Source organism: Diospyros lotus, chromosome 13 (assembly GCF_014633365.1).
Source record: "Diospyros lotus cultivar Yz01 chromosome 13, ASM1463336v1, whole genome shotgun sequence".
Lineage (NCBI taxonomy): Eukaryota > Viridiplantae > Streptophyta > Magnoliopsida > Ericales > Ebenaceae > Diospyros > Diospyros lotus.
The window spans coordinates 3,194,349-3,221,841 of NC_068350.1; the positions used below are offsets into that span (position 1 = coordinate 3,194,349).

The 27,493-nt window shown below is 36.5% G+C and overlaps 3 protein-coding genes across 5 annotated transcripts; all 3 read right to left on the bottom strand.

Moving 5' to 3' along the window:
* Positions 1-161: 161 nt before the first annotated feature.
* LOC127788920 (putative pentatricopeptide repeat-containing protein At1g26500) lies at positions 162-1,975 on the bottom strand. The gene has a single exon (XM_052317604.1). It carries the CDS (start codon positions 1,922-1,924, stop codon positions 425-427), a length of 1,500 nt encoding a protein of 499 aa, XP_052173564.1. The 5' UTR covers positions 1,925-1,975; the 3' UTR covers positions 162-424.
* Positions 1,976-2,901: 926 nt separating this feature from the next.
* Positions 2,902-14,499, bottom strand: LOC127788918 (pentatricopeptide repeat-containing protein At1g26460, mitochondrial). The gene is made up of 6 exons (XM_052317602.1): positions 13,727-14,499; positions 5,511-5,733; positions 4,929-5,411; positions 4,108-4,314; positions 3,699-3,836; positions 2,902-3,561 (listed from the first exon to the last, which is right to left on the bottom strand). Exons 1-6 carry the CDS (start codon positions 14,350-14,352, stop codon positions 3,373-3,375), a joined length of 1,866 nt encoding a protein of 621 aa, XP_052173562.1. The 5' UTR covers positions 14,353-14,499; the 3' UTR covers positions 2,902-3,372.
* A 1,210-nt stretch (positions 14,500-15,709) lies between these two features.
* LOC127787949 (uncharacterized) lies at positions 15,710-21,749 on the bottom strand. 3 transcript variants are annotated; one of them, XM_052316038.1, is made up of 10 exons: positions 21,415-21,749; positions 19,803-19,906; positions 19,617-19,714; positions 19,389-19,441; positions 18,940-19,035; positions 18,710-18,799; positions 16,634-16,726; positions 16,396-16,491; positions 16,078-16,143; positions 15,710-15,984 (listed from the first exon to the last, which is right to left on the bottom strand). In XM_052316038.1, the coding sequence occupies exons 1-10, from the start codon at positions 21,610-21,612 to the stop codon at positions 15,829-15,831; spliced, it is 1,050 nt and encodes a 349-aa protein (XP_052171998.1). In that variant the 5' UTR covers positions 21,613-21,749; the 3' UTR covers positions 15,710-15,828. The 3 variants fall into 3 exon arrangements, with proteins under 3 accessions (XP_052171998.1, XP_052171999.1, XP_052172000.1); XM_052316039.1 differs by having other exon boundaries at positions 19,803-19,897; positions 21,415-21,747; XM_052316040.1 differs by lacking the exon at positions 19,803-19,906 and having other exon boundaries at positions 19,617-19,737; positions 21,415-21,748.
* Between the last annotated feature and the right edge of the window lie 5,744 nt (positions 21,750-27,493).

Consider the following 27,493-nt stretch of genomic DNA (forward strand, 5'->3'; position numbering starts at 1 on the left):
CATGTCAAATTTTGAATTGGTACCTGGGTTTTGTGTGGCCCTCTATTTGCCCAATTCTTTTGTATTTGTAAGCAAAATCCTCGTTTCCCCAATATATTAAGTTTTCGGGTGGTTGATTGTTAAGACCTCTTTGTGTTTGTATTTATGTACAAAACAGAGAGTAATTGAAATTTTCACATATACATGACGGAAGGTAAAAATATCAAAACATCATTCCACCTGCAAATATCAGAAATAAAGTCTATACCAAAAGCCTTTCCACACTTGAATCTAGACTTTTATGTTACCAGGTGCGGTTTTGAAGCATAAACTTGTAGGCATAGTGCAGATTGGATGTACAAGTTGGTGCACAGCTGTCTCCTTTCGCCCCACTACAAGCATAGACATCCAAATGAAACACAGTAGATATCTCTCTCTTCACAAACTAGGTACTTGGAAGCTCTTGCGCTGGTCTATTCCTCCTCCTGTCTCGAGTCGCCATTTTCTCCCCATATCTTGCAAATATATCAGCCAGATCGAACAACCCAACCTCTCTCAATTTCTTTGCCATCACCTCAAACATAACCACACCTTCCTCGTTCGAGTAATAATGCAAAAACTTGTTGTAATCGAACCTAGGCACCTCGAGCCCTCGGTTCATCACCCTTTCCACATACTTTGTTGCCTCCAAGGATTTCCCGGCCTTCACCAAACCGCCCACAAAAATGGTGTCGAAATTCACCAGCGGGTCCGATCCCTTCCTCCCTCTCCTCCCCAGATGCCCTTGCAATAGCATGATATATGTATGCATTATAGGCTCGCACCCTACCCTTATCATCTCTCTGAACACTTGCGTTGCTTCACTTGCCCTTCTCAGCCTCAAGAGCCCCTTGATCATTCCATGATACACGCTTATATCCGGCTTCTCAATGCCTTCCATGATCCTATAAGCTTCTTTAGTTCTATATTTCGTCAAAAGCCCATAAATTAGCGAACCCATTGTCAAATTATCGGCTTGAATTCTCCTCTCACGCATTTCCTCGAACACCTGGTGAGCATGCCCAAGCTTGCCTCCTTTACACATCCAATTAATCACGAGCCGGTACGTTGAAACACCCAGATCATCAACCCTCTTCGTTCTAATCATCTCGAAGAGCTTCATCGCTTCGTCGAACCGGTTAGTCTTGAAAAGGGTCTCCATCATTTTCTCGACAGCATCGACGTCCGGCTGGAACCCTTCATCGACCATCAAGTTCCAGACCTTAGAAGCCTCAATCAAATCACCCACATCACATAAACCAGAAATCAGATACTTATAAGTCACCCCATTTGGCTTAATCCAATCCCTCAACTTGGTAACAACGTGATTAGCCTCGGAAACAAGCTTGGCCTTGCACAAACTCTCCACCACCTTATTCAAAGTCTCCAAACTATAACACCAACCGTAGCCATTCATCACATGGAAAAACTCGACGCATTTCTTCAGTTCCCGGGCCGACGCCAAGGTCTTCAACCCAATGGAAAACGTCTTCTGGGTCACGACCCGCCGACGACCCATATCCTGAAGAACATCCCAGAAAAGATCGATGTTTCTGGATTTTCCGATCACGTCGAGCATTTTGTTGTAGGTGAGGGAGGTGTGGGTGAAGTCCGGGTGGTGGGTTTGGGTGAAGAGGAAGAATCTGTAGACGGGTCTCCATGAATAGGGGAATGAGCTGCAGACTCGGAGGAAGAAGTCGTGGGTGAGGTGGAAGCGGCAGCGGTTGAGGAGGTGGGAGTGGAGTTTGGGGTCGGGCGAGCTTTGCTGCTGGTAGAGGACGGTGCAGACTCGGAGGAGCTGATCTTCTGGCTGGTTTGGCTCTCCGGTGGCCAACGTTCGGCGACCGTGACGGAGGTGAGGAAGCAGGTTTGTTCTAAGAGGTCTAGCGAATGCTGGAATGTTCATTTCCAAGGTAATTCCATTTTCCCGTCGAACAGGTTTACACTCTGTTTGGAACGAGAGAATGTTCATAGAATTTATTTTTCTTAATAACTTTTTATGTTTGATATAATATAATTTAAAATATAGAATTCAAGTAAATTTTATAAATTTATGTTTAGAATAAATCTAAGGTAGTTTTATTTATAAAATGTGAGTTTAAATTTTGAGAAATTAATAACATTTTCTTTTTATCCCGCACACTTTCTCGTGCAAATAAAATTTTAATGATTGTAAAATAAAAATAATAAAAAAATATTTTAAAATGAATATCTATTATTTTAAAAACTCATTATTCAAATTATAATTTTAAAAAATTTATTTTCTTGTCAAATAACAAGGGTGGAAGACGAAAAAAATGTGAACCACACCCAAACCTCACATTTACCTATATCAGACAAATATTAAATTACTTAACACAGACAACATAACAATTTTTATAGTATAAAACTAAACCAAACTACAATTCTATGATTTGCTTTGATTTAGTTCCACCATTTAAATTGGTTTACTTTAATTTGAAAAATAGAAATTTCTTCTTATCATAATTTAAGATTTAGATTTTAAAATTTTTATGTTTTGTTTTTCTTTTGTTTTCATGTTGCATTCTATTTTTTATTTTAATTTTTTTTTAAATAGTTTGACACAAGTCATCATCCGCGGTGAGACCTGTGGGAGAGAAGAAATCAAAAAACACCTCTACCGAACAGGCCCTAAGCATTTTCAGATGAAAGATTTCATTGGATGTAGTATCACATGTAGCAAATGAAACATTTTGGCAGAACTTTAAATTGTTTGAGCCATTGCATTGAGATTCAAAGTAACAGAACAAGCGAATTATCAAGACTCCAAACAACCCATATAATGTACATTTTATGTACTGAATCAGCTCATACGTAGGGTTACAACCCTAAGGAAGACCCTAATTTCAAAGGTAGTGTTCATATTCGCAACACCTGTGACATTTTCTTGGTAAACTGTGAATGGTGTAGCACAAAACATGAAAATGTACAAAGTACAGTAAGCCCAGTGAAAGAAAACCTACTTGAAGGGTCATGCAGACTCATGAGAAGTTAACCCTAGAGAAGAATAATAACACGACTTACAGCCATATGATTGGCAAACATCTTGTGGCAAATTTTTCCATCAACGGCGACATGGCTGATTATGATCTCATGCACAATGATGATTGAAAACGACAAGAAGTTTATGCATCCGATGGAAAATAGAATACAAAAACTACCAAATGCTAAATTGAATTTCACTCCCTATCCCAGACAAGCGACAAAACATCGCTTTTAGTCCGGAGACATTCTTGCCGCTGGCTAATGATTACAAGACAAGCAGCAAGGCGTGTTCCTCCTAGTAGTGTATGCTTATCATGGAAATACCTCCTGCAGTGCATCAGCACATACTTACGATGCATAGTCAGTGCTGTACTCGAGATTGAACAGCAAGTCCCTCCGAGTCTCTCTACCCATTCGGATGTTGAACCGTTTGGCCCACGACTCGACTTGGTCATCGCTCATGTAGTCCATCTCCCGCTTGCATCGTCTTCTAACCTTCTTCAACATTTCCCTTGATGGCTCAAATCCTTCATTTACCTGCTCAAGGAGTACCACAGCCCATCATTCAAAATGCACAAGCTAAAGCAATCATTCCTTTTTTTTTTGGGGGGGGGGGGGGGCACTGGAACTAATGGTAACCAGCTTCTTAAACACATAAAAAGAACTCCAATTACCATCTGATCAATGACAGAGAGAGCAACTTTTGGATCTCGTCCAATTAGATGACTGTCAACAAGCAAAGAATATGTGGTTGCATTTGGTTTCACGCCCTTACTGACCAAATGCTCAAACACACGTGAAGCTTCAGATGTCTGCATCAGATTAGCATAATTACAGAACAATGCCATTGCTTTAAACATGCAAATTAAAAATGCAGCCATTGGTTTTTGATTGTGTGCTCATCGGCACATTCAACATGCATGCATGCATGCAGCAGCATCCACACTACAATAAATGACCATACAAATTCCTGAAAGTAGGACTGCCAATACTGTTTCCAGGTCCCAACGAGAACTTGGTATATAAACAATTTCAGTGGCAGCTTATACAAGTTGCAAAGCTATATTAAGGATTGGAGTTCACCTTATTGAGCTTCCCAAATGCATAAATCAGAGCATTGTATGAGTGAATGTTAGGGGTCAACCCGAAGCTGACTCCAATTGCTTCAAAAGTCTGGTATGCCCGATCAACATCCCATGTGTTTGCACAACCTAAAATTATACAATTTAGTGCAGCCACAGACCTGTAAGGAGGATCAGCCTGAGCAAGATTCTCCAGTTGATAGTATACCTAATTGACAATTCAAACAGTTCAAATCAGCCACCACTATGTTTATAACATTATAAAGAAAGATGCACGGTTAGTTCATACATGGTAATCACCACAGTCCTTTTTGAAGGCTGAGATAGTATAACAGAATAATACATGCAGTAGTCAAGTTTTTTTTTAAAATGGTAGATACCCATAATGGTAGTGGTAATAACCATTTTAAACTAACTTAATCAATGCATGTTTATTCTGTTACTAAGCAACATGACAGTCTCATGCTTCACAATTGATATTGTGTCTAGTGAAGTTTAGGAATTTTTGAATATTTGTTGCCAACACGAAAGATATCCACCATTTGAAGTACTGAGTGAGGGAGCTAGTAGAAACAGGAAAAGGCAGGAAATTGATGACAGAGGAGCTTTGTGTTTTTCATAATTTCTCTTTTGACTAGACACTGAGCAACTAGTGCCACAAATAACAAACAAAATGAATAGACTAATTTACTTTTAGCTCATTTTGCCATAAGCTAAACATTCAATAGGAAACAATGAAGCAACAAGTGAGGAACCTGGAAAGACACAATGAGTCCAATGAAGTAGTGTCATAAAATTGATGTTTGAGGAATAAGGACGTACTGAATCCAAAGTCACGAAGCCATTCTTGGAGCACCCTAACACCAGTGGATATAAAGAGGTAAATGGAGAGAATAGATCTTCTTCAGCTTCTTTAGTAGAATTCCCATAAGCAGTCTCAAACTCATGCAGAGTACTGAAAGCCTTCTGTAGGTTCCCCAACGAAGCTTGAGCATATATCCTTGCAAGGTAAGACTCTGGGTTTGGAACCTTCTTTTGGCGCAATGAGCGCTTGAGAATAGCCCATGCTCCATCAAGGAGTATAGTATTGTAAGTCCTACCAGCACTTCCTAGTGCAGATACAACTAGTCCTTCATCTACAGACAGCAGAACTGGTGGCCTTGAATTCTCACCACGTGCAATCCATCTGGCCATGAATTCTAGGGCATAATAAGCTAACTCACCATTGTCCTCCTGAATAGCAACATCTGCAATATAGTAGCACAGGTTCCAGGGAGGACAAAGGGCTTTGTTCTGATCCATTTTCTGAAAATGACCCAAATCAAACAACGTTAAGCAAAGAAATATTTTGAGGAAATGAACCACTAAAGATCATAAATATAATAATTATAAACAGATATATACCTTGCACCTTTCAATAATAGATATTAATGTATCCAGTCTCCCCTTGTTAATACAGCTTTGTACGCATTCCTTGAACACATTCACTGATAACATATATCCTGATTTTAAAGCCAAATCAATGTATTTTAGGGCCGAATCAATCTGATCCGTCAAAAACAGCATGCCAATAACCAAGTCATATGACTCATCATCAGGTAGAGATTCTTTTCCTGCCTGCAACATCCTGATAACAATAACATAAGATCCACTCATTAGATAGCAAAATGAATACATGGACAAGGACATAAATTCTAACAATATGGATAGGAGAACATCTCTACTGAAGTGCATTGGTCTATAAAAATAGAGAAAATGCAAAATAGGAAGAAAAAATCTCACTTCCGGATCCACTCCTTCAGAGAAAATATACAAAAAGCACCCAGATGTTTAAAGAAAAAAACCGTTGGCTCCATTAGGACCTCCTTACATTTAAGGAGGAATCAAATCCACATAGCCAAATGCACTCAGAACTTATATCAGAACCCAACAGCACAAAATACATCAAGTTGACATTTTGAGCAGGGAAGGGCAAAAGGTGAGGAAGGGCACAGTACAGCAAATATTTGAAAGAAGTTGAGCTCCAACTTCCTCCTGATAGATGAGATAATAATAGGAAGTCAATTCTATACAACTTTTCACCAATTCCAATGTCGTCATGCAAATGTCTTATTACAGAACCTGAGCTTCAATTCCTGCAAATACAGGATCACAATCCAAAATTGAGAAAAGCAGCGGTCAAGGGGCATGTCTCCAAAATTCCACACAACAAAATAGAGCTCCAAACCCAATCTGTCCGAAAGGAGAATATAGAGGTAGAAGTATTTTGTTATGTAATGCTCACTAGCTCCAATTTCATTTTGCCAAATAAATATATACACATAGTAGGGGGGAGAGAGAGAGAGAGAGAGAGATTACAGGGACTTAATCCAAGCTCCTTCTCCTGCTTCTGCAGAAAAAATGTATCCAAGCCTATTTATTCTACTCCAACCAGAATAATGACATGGATACTGAATGGACAAGATTGTCAATAAATAATCAATATAAGTGGTTCAATCAATAGCCAATCTTGTGAAATAGACTTGAGCATAAGTCCAGAAGTCAAAGAAAATCCAAAATAAAAATACTTGGGAAAAAATATCATAATAGATAATTCAGAAAAGAGAAATGGCAGGGTTGTAGCTTAAAATTGCAAGCACCAAGCAGTACCTCTAGCTTCTCTCAGAACTCCTTTTTTAACATAGTTTACAAATCATCTTCCTGAGGGAAAGAAGACAGAAGAAGAAGAAGAAGAAACTTTTACCATCTAGTATTTATCTTGTCAACAGTATTATCTGTTTCCATGGAGTACACATTTTGATATGCATAGCTCAACAGCCTTGTCAAAAATAAGGATTCAAGCATCAGCATTTTCAGCTATTTCTACTTTTACTTACATAGGTCAAATCACACCCTAAATGTCCCGTACCTCATCAATCATCATGCTTCATCACACCCTCAAGTTCATTTATTAAAAAATGTTGAATGATTGCTCTTAGATCACACAATTGCCTTGATTGTTGGTAACAAATCATTACTATACCTTCATAAGTCTCTACATTTGAATAAGTCCACAACAACCAATATGATTGTCACGGGAATGATTGAATAAGGGGGGCTCAAGTATAATTAGTTGATTGTAGAATGAAGCAGGAATGTTGGTTAGTTAGTTAAGCAAGTTGATTTCAAATTTTTGTAAATAAGGCAAGTGGCCTTTGGCGCCTAAGGGTGGGCAGGAGCAGTATATATAGCTCTAATGCCATCTTCCCAAATCATCTAGAGAATTATCAATATACTCATTCTCTCTCTCCCGCCAATTCTCTCTCATTTCTCTCTCTCTCTCTCTCTCTCTCTCTCTCCTGATCCTTCTGGTTCTTTTCTCTAAATTCCTCTCGGCTAAGAGGAGCCACCTGTCAGAATCGGAATTCTGACAATGATCCAATGCAAAAACCCATCCTAACTAAAAACGAATAAAAATAATCACTTATGCCTCATTTAGCATGCTTGTAAACTATCTCTGCCATATAAATCATTAAGGGACTATTCACTTGTGAAAAACAAGCCCTATGTATCATAGAAAACAGAGAGACTGTTTTCACACCTTGAACCCAAGCAACCTTACCATTGCTACTAAGGCTATTCTAAAAAAGAAAAAAAAAAAAGAAAGAGAAAAAAATTGCAGGGCATAAGGATAGGGGCTGAGGACCAATTCAAGCTATTCTATGGTGATATTTATATCCATAAAGCACCTATTTAATTGATTGTGATCAACAATGGAGAGAAGGTAAAAGAATAAAAAGAAAGAAAGAAAAAAAGGAGGGGATGGTTCATAGTGCATGTAAGTAGAGAGACAGAAGACTCAAACAAATATTCGCGATGAACACAAATACAAACACAGAATATTATGATTTGGGAAAATACACCATAGAAGTATGAACAAAAAATAATCATTTTGTATCTTTTATTAGCAATACTTATGAACATAGTAACCAAAAATATTGAAACTGTACCAACATTAAAATACCATTCAGTTCACAATACCGGTAAAATTATAAAAACATTGAAAAATTACAATTAATCCAACATGAAGGTACCATTTGATCCATAATAAGGAGAATATATCAACATGACAATAGAAAAAAAAATAAAAATAACTATTTTATTGAAACTGTAATATAAGAATACTCAGCCCAAACAAGCACAACTTATCACCTGGTCCAACTATGAATATGACAGACCTTCACATGTCCAAAATTAAAAATAACAATAAAAATTTAAGAAAATAAAAAATGAAGACACATTATTTGGCATATGTGAAATATAACTGATGTGCTAATGTGTATCCAACACATATAGACCAAAAATGAGGCATAGGCTTTCTCGTTTTCTTGTATAGGTATGAGCTATATGCCTAAAATATCTTTTCAAAATATAAAGGCAAGATAGTATTTAGACAATGGTGATCCAACAATTTCAGCACTAGTGTACTTTTTGATAATTGAGAGCTAGCATATAAATTCTAGCCATACATCAAGGGTGGTTAGTGTAATTTAAACGAACTTAAATATCAATCACAACAAGAAAAAGTGAAACTATTTCATCAAATACGTATAATCACAAGTTCAACAGTCTAACAAATCCAACAAAGACAAAGTCATAACTTATTACGATTTGATGCATCATTCCAACCTTTAAAGAAGATCAATAAGATCAAGTCTTCATTAAAAAAAATAAATAACAAGCACACATACAACTCTGTCATGAACCTAGGGTTCATAACAAGTTTAGGAGGTAATTGGGGAGGAATTGGGGAGTTAGATCGAAAGAGATGGGAGGAAGTTAGGGAGAACAAGACAGAGAGGGAAAGAAAGAGAGAGATTAGAGAGAAATTGGAGGGAGATTGAGAGAATGCAAGAGAGGGAAATAGGAGATTTCAATTCATCAATTCAAGCATGCCCACTCTCTTACAGCAATGGCTTATTTATAGCCTCCAGCCATCATCTGCCCATTTGCAATACAACTATAAGCCTAACAAGTACTATATCCTTATTACAATATTGCCCTTATACTACTATTAGGGACATGACAATTCCCTCCGCCTTAAAACATTCTTGTCCCCAAGAAATGCCAAACCTCCACAGATTCCCATATCCTTTTTCCTTCTCTTCCACGGCTTGGATGGGGAAGTTTTGAAAAAATTCTATATGCATAACATATTTGCAGTGGTTCTCATGTACTTTAATTCTTCGTCACTTTTCGCAACAATATCCGCTAACGCCTTAAAATGCGACAATGTAGAAATGTTGAGTCTAGGAGTTGCTACAGCATTAATTTCCGTCATCACCCCCTCTGTCATTACAGTAGGCAAAAATCCCAATTGGCCATCTGTAGCAATAGTGCACAAAGCCGTGGCAGCTTTGTTCTCCATGGTCAAGCTTTTGACTGCTGCATCCATCTTCCTTGGCTTTCCTCTCATTACAGCCATTTACCAAGATTTCTCACAACTTTGAATCTACTACTGATGAGGGAAATGCCTAATAGGGTCATAACTCATAGGAGATTTCTCTTGGCTAGAAGAAAAATCATCTGAAACACTTGTCTTGTTTACCTCTATTCCCTCCAACATAAAAAACTAGTTTGCACCTTTTGAATTCTAATTTACATCTTTGGAAATGACTGCAACATGGTGACACCATTTAAGATTTGCAAAACTTCCTCCTGCTACTGCTGTCTTCACCCTCTCATTAGCTAAGGAATCCTCAGCATTATCCGAAACCATAGGCAATGGCATAGTATCCTTAGGAGCTCCACCATCAATTCCATTTCTGATAGAATTCTGATTCGGAACACCATCCGATCCTTCCGTCCCTGCTCTAATCACCAGAGGTAACGGATTGGCTTTAGCTTCCTCGGTCAGTTCCTCAAATGCTGCCCCCGTTTCCTCTCTTAGCCTTTCGGTAGTTACATCTTGAGGTAGTAGTTCTACTTTTAACTTCTCAACCAATGCAACGGAATTCTCTTCAACATTGCGGGTTGTCGACGTTGATTGAGCCTGTGTCTTATTTAGAACAACTGGACCAATTTCAGATTCTGAAGATTCAGAGATGTTTATCTCCAATTCCAGAAATCCCTTGTTGCCTCCTCCTTCTATTGCTCTCTGATTGACTGCATCAATCATTTCTTGTTTTGGGCTTCCGTGATTGTCATCTAGTCCATCTTCACCAAGAATTTCTTTTCCAAAGGAATCGGTACCTGATGTCCCAACCACCGGATTGTTACAACTTCCCTCTATGTAATGTTGTTCGCTGCCAAAACTACTCTCGACTTTGCAGTCATCCTTCTTGTCATTGCTGCCTAAATCCGAATATTTCTTCTGCTGCCCAAAATCTAAAGCAGGTGATGACTTGGCCTTCCACAAGCTTGACTTCTCCTTAAGCGACTTCATTTTCAGAAACTCATAAGGAGAATAAGGATTACTCGTAGGATATCGCAGCTTCTCTATAATAATTGGATTAGAGTATTCCCTGAAAAGTAGACAAGCAGGTAATCTAACCTGATTCCGTCTAGCAAACATTATCATGCACTGGTCCCTCATCCAATTTTTGAAGTCATCAATAATTTCACGCCTGTGATCAATCTCCTCTTGCAATAGATTGGCAACAATGCTCAACTTCTTTTCCAATGCCGATTCTACAGATCCAATACTGTTTTGCCTCTTTGTCATCTTTGCCGACACTTCATGCCATTGAGATTCCTTGTGCTTCATCCCGATATCATTTGCCATCAGAGTTTAGATAGCTGGTGGATAATCGATTGCCTCGAGGATTGATAGCTGAGAAACAACTTCCGTTGGAATTAGTGCCTAAATTTAGTTTCCTCCACCTGCAACTCGCTCCGCCTCCTGGCTCGCTTGCTGCCAAAGCTTCCTATTCTTGTCTCAAACGCCTTCCGACTTGGAAATTAGCAAGGTGTCGGAACTCACAGCAACGAAGTCGGAGGAATCCGTCTCTCCGAACAGAATTCGCTTACAGCTTCGAGCCAAAAGTATTATGCAACGATGGAAGGAAGAATCAACAGCCTGAGATTTGTTGCAATCACCGCCACCAATCAAGATTTACGATGACCACAACCCACACCCAATCACCGTCCAATGGCCAAAGGACCCTGGCTTGACTTCGGAATTCAAGCATCTCTGTTTAGATCGCCACTGAAGCAACAGCTAGCAACCGATCCGCCAAGAATCAACTTCTTGTGATTCCCTCGGTCCTTAAAAATGGCCTGCAACAACCTAACTCGCCTCCAACTCTGATTCTAGGAGTGGCGAATTGCAAGTGTTGTTCCTCTTCAAGCCGAACCTACTGCAACAATTTCCTCGATTCCCTCAGTCCTTCAAGTCGCCTTCCAATTTAGAATTGCCCAACGAAATCCTTCTTCTATGTTGATCGACTCTGATGGAATCGATACAATTTGTCGGATTCAAGTCGGAAATCGCTTGACTTGCTTTGCAAGTCAATTACGAGCAAGAATTACCGAGATTTGCAGCCGAGAATCAACCTCCCACTTCGCTTCCAAGTTCGCACCAAAAGTTACGAAAATCGCCTTACTAAATCGCACTCGCTGTCTAGATCACTAGCAATCACTTGGCTCGCTCTCAATTCCACTTGCAATCGCCTTCCTTGATGGACTATACAACTCGGAGAACAACAGCAAATCAAGCTGTTGCTCCGCCTTCACCAGTCGAACCTTGAACTTTTTTTCTACAATTCCAACTAAGAGTTCGGTGTTGGCAATTAACCACGTTGGAAAGCAATAGCCTATAACCGATCGGAATTCGCTTGGCTAGACTGTTGTCGAATTTCGCCTTCCGAACTCCAAACCTAAGTGCTACGACAACTGTAAATCACCTCCATGCATCGGAATCCTTTCCGAAATCAATCGTCTCTTGTACTACTTCAAGCTACTTCAGAATTTGAGCGACTGTGCCTGAATTCATTTCTGAAGTCACTGGAAACACCGTTGGAACCGCCTATGAACCACAACCGAAGAACAACTGCTCTGATACCAATTGTTATGAACCTAGGGTTCATAACAGGTTTAAGAGGTAATTGGGGAGGAATTGGGGAGTTAGATCAGAAGAGATGGGAGGAAGTTGGGGAGAACAAGACAGAGAGGGAAAGAAAGAGAGAGATTAGAGAGAAATTGGAGGGAGATTGAGAGAATGCAAGAGAGGGAAATAAGAGATTTCAATTCATCAATTCAGGCATGCCCACTCTTATAGCAATGGCTTATTTATAGCCTCCAGCCATCATCCGCCCATGTGCAATACAACTATAAGCCTAACAAATACTATATCCTTATTACAATATTGCCCTTATACTATTATTAGGGACATGACAAACTCTAAACAAATCATAAGGATAAGGCACCCCATGCGACGCATCCACAACATATTTGAAAAGTTCGATACATAGATGCAGACCCATAAAGGATTTTCTATATTTCAGAGTGCTCACAACTTTTCTTATTCTTTTTCCTCTTGTTTTCCCCTAAAGAACTCATCAAGTGATAAAGACTAGATCTCAATAGCTGACCAGCTTCCTCTACTCTTATATTTGGTATCAATATTACGAGGAACATTTAATTGCATTTAGTAGCCATCTCGATACCATAATAATCGATGGTTTCAGAATTATAATCTTCACTCGTTACCTTTTCTCTTTTTTGGTTTCGCACCATCAGGAGCGCCCCTCCCCTGATGCCCCATTTTGAGGAGAGGAGTTAAATCTAGCACACTTGGGCAAGCAGTCACAGGGGGATTCGAACCTGGGCTGCAAGCTTTCCCACCCCCTGCGAAAACCGCTCGGGCACCCTTGGGGGGCTCCCTTGTTACCTTTTCTTCATTGCACCTTGCATGGCTTTTTGTTTAGGATATCTATGCTGGTTAACAAATCATTTTTTGGTTATACCGCATGTGAGATTCCCCATATGAGCACCACAATTCAAATAACATCCTTGCAAGTACAAGGGAATCCGAGCCCATTCATCCAATAGCAGTTTCGTAGACATTTTTGTACCTCAAGATTACAGTAAAACAATAAGCATCCTGTTTTTCACTCACGTTATCCCTACTAACCATTCTCAGTTTACCTACAAAGTTAATCAAATCCAGGAATCCTAATAAAAAATTGACTAAACTGACATAAGTATCCATATATACTCATTCATTATTCACCAGTGTCTTGACAGATCTACGCTACTATTAAAACCCGGCACGTAGGACTAATTCTATTTGATATACATGATTTTGAAGGCCTATAAAGTTTTCAATTCCCTAAAATGCCAGTTGTTTAAAGAATTTTGTGTTTCTGGAGGAAAATGAAGTAGTGGGATGGGAATTAAAAAAAGAAAAAGAAAAAGAGAGAAGAAAACCGAACAGACAACTAATCAGATGAGATATTAGTTAAATGAAGAAGTAAAGAACGAATGAACTTTGCTTATTTCTTTTTTTGAGGAATAAATGTTGATAAAAATATGTGCAACAAACTTATCCAACAGACATAGGTAATGTATAGACGACGCAGACACATATAACCATCTAGAACTCGTATATCAAGATCCAAAATTTAGAGTGTAAACCTTACCGTTGGAGCAATTTCTGAGCGGCCTCCGTCTCTCTTGCCTGGTGCATAGCCTTCAGGACCAAATTAAACGAAGCAGTGTTGGGCGTAATAGAATAGTCCTCCATTTGCGCCACCAGATCCAGCAACTCCCCGGCGGACGCCCCCATCATAACATTGGCCCTTAGATAATGATTATACAAGTTGACATCGGGCTTGTTGGGCTTCCCGTTCTTATCAAGCGACCGAATCCAGAACTCGAAGAGCTTCTTCATGTCCGCCCAGCGCTGCGACGTCATCCAATCCGCGAAAACATTCATGAGCGCAGGCCCGTCCAGAGTTTGAGAGAGCGCTTGTATACGGGCCGCCGGCGACTGGTTGATCAACCCTAGGCTCATGGGAAAGAGCGCCTGAGCCGCCATAGCAGCGGGCGAAGTAGGGAATGCGCTCCGCCAGTTCTCGTTGTACATTGGGCTGCCGGACGCCGGGTTTGGCGGCAGCGGGGCTTCCTCCGCCGATGGCGGCGGCGACGCCTCGGCGAGCTGGGGCTCCTGAGAGAGATACGCGAAGGTTGTGATGGATTTGATTGAGTCGTGGTTTACGGTTCTCAGAAATGCCCGCGATCTCGTCAATATTGCCATACACGCCATTGTTCGACCGTATAAACCTATCTCTCTCTAGGCCTAGTATATAATAATACCACAGAAACAGAGGTTTTTCATGGAGAGAGGGAAACAGGACGATGAGTGAAGTAAAGCAAGTACCGAGCAACAGCTAGGGTTTTTGGGTCCAGCAAATGAAGGAAAACCGTTTCTTTTTTACGGGGAGGATGGTTGTGGCAAATTGGTAAATTTGGTTGGAAGGGTAACGAGGAAATATCCAAAACTTGAAGGGTATCCTGGCAAAATAATAATTTTGATTAAATAATATGTAATTTGAATATAGTTATTGTTAAAAATATAAAACTAACAAATTCGAATAAATTTAAAAATAAATATAGAACATATATATATAGAGATATAGCGATGGGTACTCCTGCAATAAGTGTTATTTTTATATATAATTTTGCTTATTTAATTTTATGCAAAATAATTAATTTATTAGTGAGAATTTTGTATAAAAATTTCTTAGTTTTCTATAATAATAATTTATTATAAATTTTGTATTCAATAAATGTAAGAGTGATAGATGGTTTTATTTCTATTTTATTTATTAAAATATATTTATATATGCTTATTAATAAATCAAGCAAAAATGAGTAAATTATATTAAAGAATATGATTTTGTAATCTAAAAATATACACATTTCCCATAATTAATTACAAGTTATGAAAGGTATGAGTTGCATTTTTTGTTAATTGTTTAAAGAGTCATCATGACTTTAAAATTATTTCTAAAAGTTGAGTTGTGACTACACTTAAAAAAAGAGTAATATAATATAACACAAATAAAAATATTTCAAAATAAAGTACTGAAAACAAATTAAAATAACAAATAACCTATTAAAATTTGACTTTTCTCCTTCACCAAAAGAAAAAACTAAAACTTCCATTAGTCAAGTTTTGGGAAGTAAAATCTAGTCTAGCGAGATATTTTCTTTAGCTTTTTATGCCCATACTCTTATATCGTCTGCTGTTGTTCTCTTATTAACAGTTGTTAATTATTTTTGTTAAATATGAATAATGTGAAAACTAAAAGTTAAGAACTCTCTTAAAAGGACACATAAGAAATCAGTTCATATTTGAACTAAAAGCAAATGATTTGAAATGAATAAGGTTCAATCCAATCCTAACGATTAAGGTTCAATCCAAATGATTTGAAATCAGTTCATTCAATTCTATAACGCATAAGGTTCAATCCAATCCTAAGGCGAAAAAATTAGTAGAAAACCAAACTAACTCTGGACCCACAGATATTTCTAGTGACATCGTTTGGCAGAAGAAGAGAAGGTAAGAATTATGCATCAGTTTCAGTTTGAATGAGAAGATGCAGCCAACAATGCCAATAAGAAAGAAAGAAAAAGATCTGTCACTACCTTGAACTCAGAAATCATTGATTCATTGCCAATATTCACAAGAATCACAAGTTTGGCTTGAAATATGTCGACATAGAAAGAGAGGAGGCATCTAATACCCTGATGCTAGATGAACCTCTAACTTGCAATCATCTCGACAAAATTCTGCAATCAACTTCGCAGCGATGCTGGGTTTCTCCACATGAGGTATATGGCCGCAGTCTGGCACTTGGAGCACGGTTGCATTTGGCAGTTCATGCTGCAACTTCTGCTTACCACAAAAGGTGAAATTTCTCATCAAGTGAATAGAGGATCCATTCTGTACTTCCATCTTAAAACAAAGCTCAATGTATGTACTAACCATGGCAACTTTGTTGCTGATAATTGGATCGTCCTCACCCCATACAATAAGCGTCTTTTGCTTTACCTACAAAATACAATTGTCGATTCCATGAAAAGTCAATAAAAACAACAGGTTTGGTCATTTTCCCAACATCTGGGGCCTCCACCAACGAACATGAAGCATTCAAACATGGTCAACCGGCAAAAACTTAGATATTTGAAGTTTTGAATGCATTTTTTAAACAAAGGAATTTAAGATTTTCATACAGCCAAGGTGACTAACAACTCAATAGTTCATCTTTTCTTGGCTAAATATGGAGAAGGGTTTCTAACTGGCCTTTTCTATCAGAGAGATGACATTATAACCTCCACTATTCATAAAAGCCACAGAAGCTTCCTCCCACCAAGGCAGAAGGCAATGTAGACGGCCCACCTAGTATTGACACAGAAGAGAACAGCATCAGATGCTACGGCTGCTGTATTGTCACGTATATTGAATGAGCCATAGACATTCTACATTTGAAAACTGCATTAGATTTATTGCTCTGAATAATATAGTGAAGTGTAAGACTTACATTAGTCCAGTCTAAGCAGGTATTGAATGGTAAACCATTGAAGGCCAAATATGTCGCATAGAAACGCAGTGGGATGCTCTTCAACAAATAAACCTGTTGATGAGAAACAATAAGATCAAAAATTATGATTTTCAAGAAGATTCAAACACTGAATTAGACAAGGTTATTTGGTTGGATCAACGCAGATGTTAAACTGACTGTAGCAGAGAAATACCTGTATTAATGGAGGCTTTACTCTAAATCTTACCAAATAAAGTATTATTTAAAAGCTCTGTAACTATTCAGAGGATTAAGATATGGCCATAGGGAGAAATGATTAACAAAGTAGGATTCATGTAGTAGACCCCACCTAGTGGGATTTAAGGATTGATATGTTGTTTCATTTAAACTTGATATTCAAGCAATATCAATGTCCAGAAAAAATCCTTATTACTAAGCTGCTATGTACCAATATTGGCCTTACCCACTATGGGGAAATAAAATTCATAATTCTAATGAGATTGAAGCTCTCTGTACAAAAATCAGTTCAAAAAGACTCAAGTTCTTGGTCTCCATCAAGCAATCTAGAACATGCTGGCAGATCATGAAATGCTGTAGATTTGTTAAAAGGTTTGACGTTTGCTCAGCACTGCCACACTGATGATAATTTTACCATCAAAATATTTTTAGAATTGACACACTGGTTTGAGATAAAAAAAAAAAAATTTGGGTAGTATGTGACACATTATTCTATTTAGGCAAAACATGAAGAATTTGGTATCCCATCTACAAGATTTCCACTGTAACTGCACGTGATACCTGTCGGTCCATCTTCACTAGTTTGGATGTACATGAAAGTGCAGGATGGGAATAGACAGTTTATGGAAGGATATAAGAAATTATAATGCAATTCAGTTCTTTTTCCATTAATGTTTGCTCAAGTTTTTACAGGTTCCAGTTCACTCAGAAGGCTTATCATGTTATAGAAAAACAGTATGCATTTAAAGTGACCCAGGGCACCATCATCTTTTAGCTTATCATGTCTGTTATAGCAAAACAGACTCTGTTCGAAATGATTGCAAGGCAGTATTGTATTTTGTAAGCAGATCAGAGATGCAGAATGTAAGATTTACTGCTTCTTGTTATACTGTGGAATGTTTACAGTTGAAGACAACAGGGTGAGGTATCTGCTGAGATGGAGTCAAGTTTCTAAGAACCTCTCTTACTGTGAACCCAAGTAGCATAAAAAAAATTCATTTAAAGGGATTGAGTCTGGTGGTTTCAAGTACATTGCTCAAAATGATTTCTTTGTTTAATCACTAGAAAAAGGTGCTCCTTGTTCAGGGTTATCATCTTCCTCCCAGTCCAAGAAATCAGTCTAGTGGGAGGCTACCATCAACTTGCCTCTCTCTTTATCAAAAAAAAAAAAAATAGAACTTCCCCAAAGACAGCAGAAGCTCTTGGACAACTATGTCCTAGATTCCTAGACTCTGTCTCATCTTGATCCGTATGTTATTGCTGCAACAAAGTTACCATTCAGGTGTACCTCATATCAACAAAAGAGAAGTCTCCGCAGAAGAAATTTGAAACAGTAAATGTCTCGAGCACGTTTATCTGGTCAATCACAATAAAATGCAGCTGGATAGTGGATGTGGTAATCAGTCATATATGGATGCAACCATCAAAAACATTTTGAAAGAACTCCAAATGCATATTTGTATCCACTCTCTGATCCTCAAATCCCTGTAGACTACAAATTCCATTAGGGAAAGAAGAGAACTTTTTTCCAGCCGACATATTTGGCTTGGAGCCAACACCACCTAGAGATGTTAAGGCTTGTGATTGTCGTTGTTGTACATATTAGCTCGAGATTGTTGTTGAATACATTAGCATTACAAGTTTGCAGGCTACCGAGTGATCATTAGATTTTGAATCATCATCCACCGGAAAAACTAATTTATGAAGTTTGCACTCCTATTGCTAGAAGCAATTGTATGCAATTATCAAAACAGGATGTATAATTCTCTGACGGCACCAAAAAGAGGCACCATTATAATAATCAAACATTTGCAAAAAGTTACTGATGTAGATACATACCCCAGCATAGGCTACTACTTTTGGTAACGTCTTCATGTTGCCGGTGCCTTCTGAGTAAACACTTGCATCAATCAGTACCAGTTTCTCAACCTGAAAAGTGTGCAACAGAACCACCTGTAGTAAGCCATAAACAATGCTTGCACCAACTATAATACGTTGAGATAGAACTAGTTACTTTGATAACTATACCAATTCAATTGGATTTATGATGAATTTGGAAAAACACTTACAGCTTCTGAATGATGGAAGGCAAAGTCAATTGCAACTGCAGCGCCAAGGCTTGGTCCAACTAGCTGCATTGGCCTTCTGATATAGGACTTCCAAAACTATGTGAAACATGATTTGAAATCAATTATTCTTTCCGAGGATCCTAGCAAACTATCAGCAGCAGCAACTAAGGGCCTAAGACAACTGCCTTTTAGCAAGAACAAAAAATTATGCAGATAAAGCCTATGGTTCAGTCAATATAGAAACATGAGATAAAGGAAAAAAACACAAACTGTTTGCTCGGCTGATAAAAGTAAAAAATAATAACATTGAAGGATAGACCAAGACAAATAAAAGCCACAAAAAAGCAGTCTAGCTACAGCCTTTATGCTTTCTTGGAAGCCTCTAGAAATGAATAGTTTGTTTTACATATATCCAGAAGAAGTAATATACTTTAGGAAGCAGAAAATACCTGATAAAGATGATCACGCTTGGCAGCCACATCACATAAAGGAAGCTCCCCCTCTAATAAATGCAGAAAACTAAACTTGATTCAGCATATAAAAAGGAAATAAATTAGTGCACACAACTGCTATGAATTTGCTAAATTCATATCCAAGCAGCATCTTCTTGTGATGATTTCTTCACTAAATTCTATCATTCAGGAAAGAGAAATTTTAAATGATGTTAAGAAACATACCCAGATCCAAGAAGCCCCAACCAAGAATGTCCACTGCCCAGGTCTCCAAACCAGCCTCCTCAAGCAGTGGAAGTGTGTATCTCCATTCTAAGCAGGAACTGAAGAATAAGTAAGTAACAAACTGCAGAAACACATTTTAGTAAGTGAATTTCTCAGCAGGTGTTATATATTTTGTGGGGCGCAGACCTGTCAAAACCGTGCAAGAGAACCACTGGATTTGAGTCAGTCTGTAGCAAGGGCTTCACACAACTACTCATGATAGCACCCTCAGAGAAACTAACCTGTGCCAGCTAGAAGTCCTGAGTTAGTCATATGTGTTCCAAAAAGTGAAATTTGTCACCAGTATATGCAACAGAGGTTTTCGGGTAGGTAAAATTCATACAGATCAAAATCCAAGCTGTAGAATTGCATTGTGTCAAGTGAGGTGAAAATTCAAGCTGTAGACTGATTTTGCTTAGGAGAATATATATCTGTTAGATTTATCAAAATGATTCATGCAGGAATTCATCAGGAGACGAAATGCTTGATGATTGAAGGGCATTCACAAGAAAGGGTTTCCACATTTCATTTTTTACTGGGAAATTTGATAGAAAGAACAGATGTTTTTTGGACAGAAAACAGGCATAGGGTTGATGTCAGCACAAAGAAGAGTGGAGGAGACACTAAAAATCTATCAAGACGAAATTATATACACCTGCCTCACAATATTTACACAGGTATATGCAAATTTGAAGCCACACATAAAAAAGAAAAAAAAAATCTGCACATTCTTGTAAATACACAAAATATTATGAATGCTTTCCCAGTGAGTAAAACCAAGTTAGCTTCAAAGATATGAACCTATTCACTACTCCTTCCTTTCTGCCAGCTAATGAATAATCTACAGTTACAGGTAAATCTGTTGACACAAATAGAGCTCATTCAGACAACTAAAAATGGTTTATAGTTAGCCTTTCCATGCATTGAATATGAACCATGCTGACATCTTGAGCTGCAAGAACCTAGAAACAGGCTGGAGATTAGCAGTTTCCCAGTGAGCCATAAAGGAGGACATCAGGATAGTGGCCAAAGTCTAATGGACTACTTTCTACAAAATTACAATTTTGCCCCCACATCATTACCCAAATTAAAATATAACTCCCTTTGTCTTGGTAGGCTTGTCAATAGACTAGGTCTGGGCTCAGAACCAACCAGTTTTAATCCATTCATTTAGGTCTGGTGCTAACTGCTAAGTATATATATTCATTTAACGGAGCAGGATTCCAGATCTGATTGTAGATATAATAAACTATTTAGATATACATTTATTAGTTTCAATGGGATTAGAACCCGAACCCGTTTAAAAATAAATAATTAAAGACTCAATCCCATTAGGTGAAGCCGATTGTCTCTTTCATCTCAAACCCATTAGGATCCATCGAGAGACCTACCTCTTGGAGCTATGGATAATGCCGTGGAGATAGAAAAATTATACATAATTTTGATACAAACTGAAAGTAAACACTCGTCAAAATCATAGATAATTACAACCAAAAAAAAAATCACTATTAACGATGACTGCATTTTCCATACAAAATTCATCAAAGATAACATTTTTCTTGAAGGATTATAGCATGAAAAACATATAACTTCCTGGAGGTTCAAAATCTAGCCGTAATCCTCTCGCAATTCAAAATTCAATCAGAATTACAGCCAGAGGGAGTGCTATTGTGAAGATGTTCACAAGTTCTTGCAGGCAAAACAGCAAACATGACATGGGGATACGATGAAGACACGAGAATGAGCGACAAGCGGTCACCTGGACAGGGAGCCTCTCAATCCTGGCGGCCAACTTCCTAGCAAATGGGTCTTTGATATCATGCACTTGCGCCGGCAAAAAGGACGGAAAAGCTTCCCTGATGGCGGCGGAGGCTCTAAAACGCATTGCCAGGAGCAGTTTGTCGACGGTGGGCCGTGGAGGCGGCCGGAAACGTATTGGTACTTGAACCATCATCATCCCCTTCCCTCTGGCCTTTGAAATGGAACGGAATGGCTTTCGGCAGCCGGCTATAAGGCAGTTTAGTCGCTACCGTAGATGCCGCACCAAGTTATCATCTGTGCTTGTTAATTTGTGTTCCTTCCAGTTGATTGGTTGGATGTTAACCCGCCAAGTCAATGTCTGTAACATTGGCGGGCTAACGTGACATTTTTTCTGTTTTGGTAACGAAAATGGTAGAAAAACTTCAATTTAATGTATGAAAGTGAAATTATATTAAGATATTATATATTTATATCGATACAATATATAATATAATATATTAATATACGAATATTATTTTAAATATATCAAAATTAAGTATTCAAATAATATTTTTATTTTAGTAAATATAAAAAAAATGATTATAATATAAATTAATTACATAACATTATAAGCATCTTTTATCTGTCAATATTTAAATGACATTATTTTTATTTAGGGGTGAACATTTAGTTATTAAAATAAAAATAAATAAACATGTGTCAAAAATCAAAACAAACCCACCAACAAATCCAAATTGAAAAAATTGAACAAAAACGAAAAAACCTAATCAACCAAAAAACACGACAAAATCGAACAAAAAGAATTGAAATATTGGTAAAAAAATGACATCTTTTAATGACAATTTCGGTTGGTTTAGTTATTTTGATTTTTTTTAATACGAAAATCAAACCAAATTAAAATAATTAAAATTGTTAAACTTGAAAACCAAAACGACCCTTAGTTAGAAATGAACTAAACCAACAATTTCATTTGATTCAATTCAATTATTGTCGACACTCGAAATTGGTTGATCGTGATTCTTTTACCCGCACTAAAAAAATAAATACGAAATAAAGGAAAAGAAAGCACTCAAATGAATTTTTATGTGATTCGGTCTGAATGATGCTTAGTTCACGATTGTTCTTTGATTATTTCGATAAAGTAACATCATACTATTGCTCATACCTATACAATGGCTCTTGACCCCTATTTATAACGTGGAGTGTTTACAATTTGATTGAATTCTAAATATAGAAGGATTATGCTTTGTGGATGGCGTTTCCTTATCATCTTCAAATTTATACGCCGTGATTTTAGGGATTTGATTTGTTTCAGATAAAACAGGTGAATATCATATCCGATTATTATGTGGTCTTTCTATTAAGCGAGTTGAGTGGTTTGGCCAGCGAGCTAAAAGTATCGTTGGGAGCTTGCTCGATTTCGCTGTCTGAGTTTGGGCTTCAACAACGTGCAACCTTACTCTAATGACCTCGGCCTCAAGCCTGTTGGGATTTGGGAGATTGGACTAGTCTTCTGGACGGTGTCCAATCCATAAAAAGTGGTCCGCAAAATACCCGTAATAATTATTTTGGTTAATTCAATTTTTTGTTCACCTCTACTTTTATTTGCTCAATATTTGCATGGTCGTGACTTAGAAATAATTGTATTTCGAATATATTTGTAAGATATTTTTTATGAAATCAATTGTCCTCTTATAAGGTCAACCTATTCATTAAGCGAAAATCAATGATAAATATATAATGTAGATGCGGTTATTAAAATAGGACAAAATCTAAGTATTTACTAATAAATAATTTAAGTTGTAAAAACAAAAAAATATATATGACATGTAATATCGAGTTTCAAATGTCTGTATAAAATTATAAAAGTAATTTATGCTTTACGGATTTAAAAATAATATGATCATATATGAGAGACAATAGGTATAAAACTAATTAAGGTTATAAAAATAAATAAAACTTTTTACATGTATATGAAGTTGGAGGCCAAGAAATTAAAGATATATTACTTTTTTTAAAGTATGTCTTATTTCGTGTCTAACAAAAAAATGAAAAATATATTTGACTAATTTGATCAAGATCATGTGCATTGACAAGAATTAACCTATAAGGCTCATCAACAAAAACTAATTATTTTTCACAAAGTAAAATCTTAAGAAAATTTGAGATATTTTCAATCGTTTGACAAACTTTTGTTGACTTAACTCATAACTTATGTCGACTAAAATTGATGATTCATGTGACCAAACATTTTTAAAGGATTTTGATTGATCGAAGGTTCAACTTTTATGAATGGAACCAATATTTTGCCATACTTGAGTTGACCATATTAATATTTTAGGTCAATTGAATTCGATTAGAGAACAACTCAAGCAATCTATTTGACATTAGTCAATTGGAGTGATGATTAGGTTGATCGAAATTCTTTAAAGAAATTCAATGTATTTTAGTTTTATATAAAAGTAAGTTATATTTTTTATTATCATCAAAACATATCTATTCTACATTTGAGTTTTAATCATTTTTAATAAGCTATAATGTATGTGTCTTTGTCAAACCTTAATACTATACACAGATGGGGTATGAAGAGGAAGGGATGGACTGGAACAAAAAAAGAGACATTTTATCTTGTTTGGACGAGGGTTTCGTAATGAAAATGGATGATACATAATATCCTTTCGTCTCTCTTCATACTCTTAATTTTGCTTATGCCTACACTTGGGGTGTAAAAAGCGACAACAACATGGCTGAGGGGGAGGAGGAATATGTTTATAAATATAATTATTGTTTTATTGTTTACTTTTGTTATTTATTTATTTTCAAAATAAAGAGATATAATTGTATGGCATTATTATGTTATTTGACGTGTATAACGATAACATTTGCTGGATATGAGCAAATTGAGAGGAGGGCATAGCCTCCACAGGGGAGATGAGACACACACACTCCCTTGCAAGTCTGCGTTTAGGCAACATAAGAGTGCTCTATAATTGTAATTTTTTAATTTTTTATTACTATTTTATCCAGTTATGTTATTCATCTCAATAGAGTATAATCGCACAACACTCATTTATATTTTATTCTTTCAAAATAAAAGAAGGGTAACAAGATTTATGTTACTTCATTTACCTTTATTTGATGTTCTGTTATGTACCATTTCATTCTCTTTGTATCTTTGTCCCAGACATGAATTAACGTTATATTTGATTAAATAGTATAGTTTTTGATGATATGGAAATGAGAAGGAGATTGGAATGAACATTATATTATATTACATTGTCATTTTTAGCATGAGAAATAGTGGAAAGACTATTTTTATCGGATGTTCTTGAAGGGCCAAAGACTCTGTACAATGGTTAAAAACTCAATTTGCGATTTATTTTTTCGGACATAATTAAGAACACAAGCATCAAAGACCGTACAAGAATGATCATTCTAATTGTGGAAATACTACTTTATTTGTTGTTTATATTTGATGCACAAAGTTATCGATGAAATTACATGGAACAAAATAATAAATGATGAAAATGCCATCATGTTATGATTAATTATTTAATTAAAAAATTCACATAGTTATTGAAAAAGCATATTAAAAAGCAAAAAATAAGTTAATATTATTTAATGTAACAAGGGCTGTCTACTACGAATTCAGTTAGACATTGAGGAGAAATGATAGTGGTGGATGCACGAGTGGTGCTCGATGGCAAATTTGGTTGTGAAAATGGTTCCAGTGGCAATCAATGAGGGATGACGAAGGTGATAGCGATGATGGTGTTGAATGACAATTAGGTTATACGAAAACGAAATCGAAAAACGAATATGATACAAAATAGAAACAAATAAACGTCATATTTTAAAAAACAATGAAAACACGTAAATAAAAAAAATATAAGAATATTTTTGTAAATATAATTTTTAATATATATATAAAATAATTATTCAATTTAAAAATAAATATAAATTCTATAATGCATTCAAACAAATTATGAAAATAAATTTAAAAAAAATTTAAAATTTTGAGTTAGAGAATAAAAAAATTTCATCTCTATTCATGAATAAAAATATGTTCTCAAATTAGAAACGTGTTTTTGATATTTTTTTAATATTAAAAAATGATTATATATATTTTTAAAATTATAAAAATAACCCATAAATATTTTATGACATTTCGAAAATACTGAAATAATACTTTAAAAAGTTTTTATGTTGTAGCGATGAAAAGAAAAAAGATAAAATTAAGAAAGAACAATTTATCGACAAATAAAGACCGAGATGGATGAGTTGCCGGTAGGATTCTATAAAATTGAGTTCCAAAGTTCCATCCAACTTTTGATGGTATGATCCATTCCACCGAAACTCTTATGAAACACATTTTTTTTTTTAATTCTTTTTTTTATTTTCTTTATCTCGTGCTCCATCTACCCAAACGTAACATAATGGCATGGCATGTAGTTTACTCATTTAAAGTAAAAATGGAGGACTCAATCTTTAAAGACAAGGATTGGGTTGGTTCATTTAAACAATAATAATAACATATCTAGCCTTTATCCTATTATGTGAGGTCGGCTACATGAATTTTAGACTTCTATGTATTTTTGTCTTTTGTCATATTTTTATTTAGATCCATACACTTTATATCAAATTTTAACGTCTCTCCCAAAGTTTTATTGGGTTTGCCTCTATCTTTTTTCTTGATTAATTGTTTCATTTCATCAACTCTCTTCACAGGAATGTCTCTTGATCTCCTTCTCACATGATCAAACCATTTTAATCTAGTCTCTCTCATCTTCTCCTTGATTGGCACTACTCATGTAACATCCCAAAAATTTGAGAAATAAATAATGATTAATAATTTTGGCATTTGATGTCATTTTGGAGTATTAGATAAATTAAGAGAAAATATTTACTTATGTTATTTTGAGAAAATAAGTAAATAAGATAATTATTAATTCTTGCATTTATGGAAATTATTAATTTATTTGGGAATTTGGAGATATAAGAAAAAATAAATTAATTTAATGGATTTTTGAAAGTTTTCGGGTGTAAGTGCAATAAAGGAAATTGGAGTCTGGGGTGTGTGTGCCAATAATGAAAGTTCTGGGGGCTGAAATGTGATTTGCCGAAGTGGCCGAAAATCACCTTAAATATAAGTGAAGGCATTATATGGTTAAAGGAGTCGGCTAGCGCGGGCGGTCGCGAGTGCTCGTGTGCTGGGTGAGGTCGCGGGTTCGAGCCCCCTCGGGTGTGCGCGCGCGCTGGAGAAATTTGGCTGATTTTTCAGCCAAAATCCTTGCCCAAAACGGCGTCGTTTTGGGCAAGGCGGTGGCAGCCATGTGCAGCTGCTGGGCGCGCCACGTGGCGCGCTGTGGGCCGCCCATTTGCCTCGCGTTAAAGCAGCATTTTTGCTGCGATTTTAAGGCCGATTTCGGCCAAATTTGAGACAGAACCAGAGGAAGAAAAATGAAGAAGAAGCAGCGCGCGCGAGGGTCATTTTTTAGAGAAAAATTGAAGATTAAATTACGTTTAATCGTGATTTAATTAATCAGGTAAGTAAATAATTATGTATTAATAATTTTGCTCGGTTAGAATTTAATTAAAAGTTTGATTTATTTAGTTTGGGTGATTATGCTTTGTTATGTGTAATAATTTGTTGTATAAATATACATATATATGTATATATATCTACACGAGTGCACTGTGTGCAAGTGATGAGCTTTGTGTGTGTATATTAATTTGATTGTGAGGATTTGTGAGGCAGTGAGTGTGCCGTATGTATATATGTGTAATCAAAGTGAGTGTGAATCAGTGGTGAGTCCAATGAAATTAAAATGAAAGAACAATTAAGGAAAGCTAGCCGTATGTGCATATAGGTGAGTTATTATTATTATAAATTAATTAATTAATTATATACATTGAGAATGTTATTGGTGTGATATAATTTAAATTAAATTTAAGATTCGTTGGGATTTTATTTACAGAGTGCCTACGTAGAATTTTAGACGGTTAAATTATTTATATTACACTGTTAGATTTAATTAATGCGAGTTAGGGTTTTATTAATAATCATCAAACGTTTT